Below are 6,000 nucleotides of genomic sequence, written 5' to 3'. Positions count from 1 at the left end.
TTGTTCTAAAGTGTCACATATAACAATACGCTTGTCATTTGTTTCTGTACCCAATAAAGATTTGACTATCCTTTAAGAAATGCATTTTGCTTTGCCTGAATTATTTAGCAATTTGTATTTTTTTATGATTCACACTTTCAGGTGGGGAAAGAAGCCCCTTTGCAAAGATAAAAGTGTCTCTGTCAAATTCAGGGATCAAATTCTTATTAGCTCCACATCAAATATGGGTGTCTGAGTTTCAAGGCAACAGACACAATATTTTCAATTATTTGAGGTACACCATTTCATGAAATCTGATTTTGAATGGGGAATTGGTAAATTCCAAAATCCCTGAACCTGTTTCACATTTTGGAACTTTTTATTTTTTGTACAGTCCTAGGTATAGCACAAAGAGTGATTGAGATTTCCTTAGGCTGCCCAATCAAAATGAAATAAATTGTGACAGCTATGTTTTTAAGTGCTCTAATTTGAGTAAGGAAAACTTCTCTAATTTGAACTGGACAACTTATCTTTATTTCCACTGCAGTTCTTTAATGTATGATAAAGAAGTTTAAATCAACCAAGAAATCGAAATCAGACTTTTTCCTACCACAGAATTTAATACAATGCACTTGTGCTAAACAGTTTTTATTGAAGAGAAAGGGGGAAATAATTAAAGATGTTTTCTTCTTTAAGGTTCATTTGTAGACATCAGGTTCTGTTCCCTCATAAGAAACTGACACCCATTATCAGAACAGTGGAGCTTTAATTACCTGCTTTGTTCTCCCCTGCATTAGGGAAGTCCTCAAAACAAAACTTAAACTCCAACATACAGTTCATTTATTGAACTATTGAAAAAGTCCAGTAATTCCCCATAGAGAATATCATAAAACAAGCAGTCTATTGACTGCTTCTGCAAAGCTTTTAGCTCTTTGAACTATAATCTCTGACAAAGTACTGGAAAAGTCCATCCTCCCCTTTATTTTTCACCGGAAGGAAGGCTATGGTTTGCATTCTTGTTGATATTGTGACCCACCCTCCCAACTGATCCTAGGGTTTGCTGTTGTTAGTCGTGAAGTCGTGTCCAACCCATCGCGACCCTATGAACAACATTCCTCCAAGCCTTTCTGTCCTCTACCATCCCACGGAGTCCATTTAAGCTCACCCCGACTGCTTCAGTGACTCCAGCACCTCATTCTCTGCCTTCCCCTTCTTGTTTTTCCCTCAATCATTCCCAGCATTATGCTCTTCAATGAGGGTTATGCAAGGAATATCCCTAGTAGTAAAAGAGTTCTCAAACTGCACCACCGTAACTGCTTAGAGCAACCTTGCGTTTAACAAGGAGTGTTTTGACAACTTTGCTCTTCCAATTTTTTAAAAAATATTTTTGATAACCCTCCGACGACGTTCCAACCCAGAACCACAGATACTTCCAAGTCACCAGTATAATAGGAATGTCAAACTGGTTTTCTGGCCCTGCCCCTGTCCAGTTTAACGCAGTGGGAAAAAGTCCCGATACATCAGATGACGTTGCTGTGACATCCCTGGTCTAGTTTAAAACAGTGTTTCTCAACTTCAGCAACTTTTAAGAGATATGGAGTTCAATTCCCAGAAGTCCCCAGTCAGCATGGCTGTCTGGAGAATTCTGGGAATTGAAGTCCACATATTTTAATACTGCATAGGTTGAGAAACAGTGCTTTAGAACATGAAAGGATGTGGTGTCATCAGATATCAAATGGGCCCTTGCTCTTGAAGAGCTTACAATCTAAAATGAATTCTGGGGAACAGGGAGGAACACATACCAGTGTGACACATAGATGTTTTAGCATCAAATGCACCTGGATATCACACCTTTGTTTCCTGGATCTCATTCATTCTTTGCAGAACATGATGACGACACTATCTGTTCAATCATCTCCAATTCTTAGGAATTCCCAACTGTCTCTGCATTTTCCTATCTTGTAGGGTTACTTTCAGTTCTATGTTCTGACTAGTGTGGACTTTGATGGTGTTTAGCCACTGTGTTTTTTGATGGCCTCATTTCCTTTTACCGCTGATCAATGCAGAGCATAGTGCCTTGAAATCCAGTAACTGTAGTTCTCCAGTCAGAGTTTGTCCAACCAATACTTTTTGAAGATGCCTTCATGGGGAACAGAATAAGGTTATTTGACAGTTGTTCAAACTGTAAGGTAGTTCAACATGGTGAAGAGAGTCCACTTAAATATATTTTATTCACAGGTCCTTTATCATTCCATTTTCATTTTTTACTGTCCTCCAGCACAAGTCATGCGTCTTCTGAGATGATATGGAATTGTTGTGTGTTGTTCATTCACATTTATTGAAAAAGGGGGTTCATATCACAAACTATCTGTCTGGAAGCTGCAGTTTTCCAAATGTCTTTTCTGTCCTTCCTCTGATCATACAAAGGACTTCACTTCTATGGATATCCTTAACAATTGTCTTCTTTTGTATTTTTAAAAATGTTTAAAGTTACAACTATTTAGTGCTGTTCATTTTTTAAACACACCTACCATGTTACCATTAACTTTTTGATTCTATCCAACCCAACGGAATGCCTCAAAAATTATGTAAAGGGGCTCGGGACTTTATCTGCCAGTTCATCAGCGGAATAGGACCAAATTTGGTGTGGGAGAAGACATCCATAAAAGAAAAATAAACCTGAAATGATCCAGATCAGGCCAGGATTTTTAAAAAAAAACCTGTCAGAAAAAAATCCCTTCTATCTATCTCTATGTGAGAGGCAGTTGGACAGCAGCTTGGAGTGTTGCCTGATGATCTAAGCCCCATTTTGTCTTAGTCAGGATGGCCCACAGTAGGACTATCATTAAGGGCTAAAAAAAGAATTCTGGAAACCCTTTCCTCCTGCTTTCCCTACTTGGTTTAAAAAGAAGCACTAGCGAAATACGCTGCTTAAATGAGAACATGAAAGCAGTCTAATTTCCGTTTTAAATTATTTCCCCCCCTCTCACTCCCATCTTAACCTTAAAAAATATAGTGTACACTGTGATCATATAGATCATATATATTCAACTTTTAGGAATGGGTAATCAGGCTTTAACGAATAAGCGCTTACTATTAAATACTTGATTTTGTTTTTAAATGCTTTGCTTGGAATTCCCTCCCTACCAATAGCCACTCAGGTTCCACTCCACCATTACGAGTGGAATAGGTGTGGATAAGCATGACTCTGAGAGTGCTGAAAATTAAGAAGCTTGTAGCTTCCAGTGGAAAAGCTATGATGGTTTAGCTCTGGAAGCCTTGGACTTGCCTTCAGTCTCTGAAGTCACTATAATGAGTCTCTCCCTTTAGGCCCAAGTAACTTTTCTCTTGTTCTACAGGCTGGACTGTGAGACCAAAAGAAATATTATTTCTTATTAAGGCTGCCAAAGATTGGAAATGCAGCAGCAATCGGGTGGAGAATTGCACATTCTATAGAGGTAGCTCTTGCTTAATGACTGTCGCTTAACAACCATTCAAAGTTACAATGCACTAATAGCTGCTTAATAACCGCTCAAAATTATGATGGACTTACCTCAGAAAAGCTATTTGTGATCCGTCCTCAAAGTTATGACTGCTGTACTCTGCTAGGGTCACATGATTGCATTTTGGGTGCTTGGCAACTGGCTCGCTTGTAAAACCGGTTGCAGCAGTTTTCGATCATGTGACCACAACCTGCCACGTTTTTTGCCACTTTCCAGCAGAAAATGGCAAAAAACGCCTTTTGGTTATGCTGCATTTGCTTCATGATCCTGATTCACTTAATAATGCGATTGACTCACTTTATGACTTTTGTAAAACGGTCATAAAATCAAGTTTGGTCATGCGGTGCCTCAACTTGTGACCGCAATGACTTATGACCAAAATTCTGGACTCCACTGTGGTTGTTGAGGACTACCTGAACATCACCTGTTTTATTCCTGCCCCTCTTCTGCGGGCACAAGCAAGTAACCATTGCCTGGGAGATCGAGATCAAGGTCAGCTGGACTTTCTTTTTCTTGCACCCCATCTTCTTCTTCGGTGGGTACAGGTATCTGGCCAGAGTTGTGGCTGTATTGGGAAAACCGTTCTAGCAAGAGCTGCCTGAGAAACATGACTGGAATGGGTAGAGCAGCCACAACGATCAGGCTAACGAGAAGGCCCAAGGCCCATGGTGGGTATTCCAGCTGCTCCTCCTCTGACTGGAAAGGAAAGGGAGAGAGAAAATTTTAGATGCATTACCTCACTCTTACCTCAGGCCTCTTCTGTATATTCACAGGTTGCGTCAGGAAGAGAACTCAGTGGAAAAAACTCTTCTGCACACGCTGCTCCATAAATAAGCCCTAATATGATGCATTTGTTTGGGCTGAACAATCTGAACACTTCCCGGGGGGTGGGTGGGTGTTCATTCTAACACAAGGCTAAAGCTAAATATATTGTGTGAACCCACCCTTTAAATCAGAGGTTCCCAATCCTGGTGCCGGGGTCCAGTACCAGACTGTGTGGCTTGTTTGGAACAGAGCCATGGAAGTGACTGGTGAGTGTGTGCCTGCAGCTCCATTTGTACAAGGGGCAGGTGCGCATGCCTGCTGCTCACACAAATGGAGCTGCATGCACACACACAATGCATTTTCCCACTCACACGGAACCATCCCCCCCCTCCCCACCTCCGGTCTCTAAAGCTGGAAAAGTTGGAGGCGGCTGCTTTAAACCGTCACTAGATTTCATTTCATTTTTGTTTCTTTTCAAACATAAGGCAAGCAGGATAACTGCAATGCATGAAAACCAAAGAGCAGATAAATCTCTTACCTTTTCTCTGTTCCAGGCGGTATAGGTGGGGCGCTTCATGACCAGGTGTACCAAACTCGCTAGCAACAGGCACAACATTGCTGCCAGGCTCACAAAGCGCCACATGTAGCTGTAGATTTTCCACGGCCGCCAGCCCAGCATGTTTTCTATGTCATCCAAGAACCTGCAGAAAGAGAAACATACTGTTAGGCTACCTAACTTAGTTTGGGTAAAATAATATATATAGACTATGGTGGTGTGTATCACTTTAAATGCAGACCATGTATTTTGGGTGCGGTTGTAAAATCACCATAAGAGGGAGCAAGAGAGCTCACTGCTGGCTTTTACTGGATTGCTGACAATGGTGGATTGATGGTGATAACTGCGTGTTTTCCCTGCTATTGCTGAACGAAGAAAAGAGGTTTGATTTTCTTCATATCTCTACTGCAAAAAGAGATATATTACTGGACTGATTATTCGTAAGTTTACTGACCTCTTTTCGACACTGGACTTTGCTAATGGATAATCCCCGGACGGACTGAACTTAGTGTATGATATATGGACTGTTTGACTATGCTAACAATCTTACTGGAATAAACTATTTAACTGGCACAGTGTATCTGTTTTACTGAGTGTAAGCTACAACAACGTTTATCTCACATATCTGCCTGCCTGACTGACTACCGTTGCACGTTCTGCTAGGGTGTATATCCCTAACACATACAGACAAAAGTAGCAGACAGCTGAACAAGATTGTTTGCGCAAATGTTACACAAAATTTAAGATTGCCGATTAAACATCACCTTTCTTTCTCCAACTACACAAACAAATTGGAAACATGCAGAGGTGGGAAGGAAGGTAAGAAAATTACCTGTCAGCTCCATAGACCCAGGCTATGGCAAAAGCTTCGCCGGCCACAACAATAAGCAGGGGCAGGGTGGCTGAATAGTCATCAAACATAGTCACAAAATAGTTGCCTGAGCCCTGAACAAAAATCAAGCCCAGCAAGAATCCAATAATACAGCATAGGACTGTAAGGGAGAAAAAACACACACAAAAAACCATTGGCATGAATGGGTATCTGTCTGGACCAGTATAGACAAAATTGAGATGCCAATGCTATTTTTATTTAGCATCACATTCAGAGGACTAACAGAAGCCTCTGGATGCCAGTAAGCAGCACAAGAGACACGTGGCAGCATTTTTAAAAATAGGAGATGATATCTGGATCACAGT

General features: G+C 41.0%; 1 protein-coding gene across 2 annotated transcripts in view; it reads right to left on the bottom strand.

Annotated features, from left to right (window-relative positions):
* Positions 1–611: 611 nt before the first annotated feature.
* LOC113430032 (sodium-dependent neutral amino acid transporter B(0)AT2-like) overlaps positions 612–6,000 on the bottom strand; it is a 39,640-nt gene continuing 34,251 nt past the window's right edge. For both annotated transcript variants that reach the window (XM_087946780.1, XM_087946781.1), the window contains 3 exons: positions 5,636–5,795; positions 4,786–4,948; positions 612–4,178 (listed from right to left, as the gene is read on the bottom strand). In XM_087946780.1, coding sequence (XP_087802906.1) covers positions 3,912–4,178; positions 4,786–4,948; positions 5,636–5,795 — 590 coding nt within the window. In that variant the 3' untranslated portion in view covers positions 612–3,911. The remainder of the gene's footprint in view (positions 4,179–4,785; positions 4,949–5,635; positions 5,796–6,000) is intronic.

Source organism: Notechis scutatus, chromosome Z (assembly GCF_049901735.1).
Source record: "Notechis scutatus isolate UNSWTSFEM ecotype Mainland chromosome Z, rNotScu1.2, whole genome shotgun sequence".
In the NCBI taxonomy this organism is placed as follows: domain Eukaryota; kingdom Metazoa; phylum Chordata; class Lepidosauria; order Squamata; family Elapidae; genus Notechis; species Notechis scutatus.
Note: the sequence above shows the minus strand (reverse complement) of the source record. Positions and strands in the feature narration are given on the sequence as shown.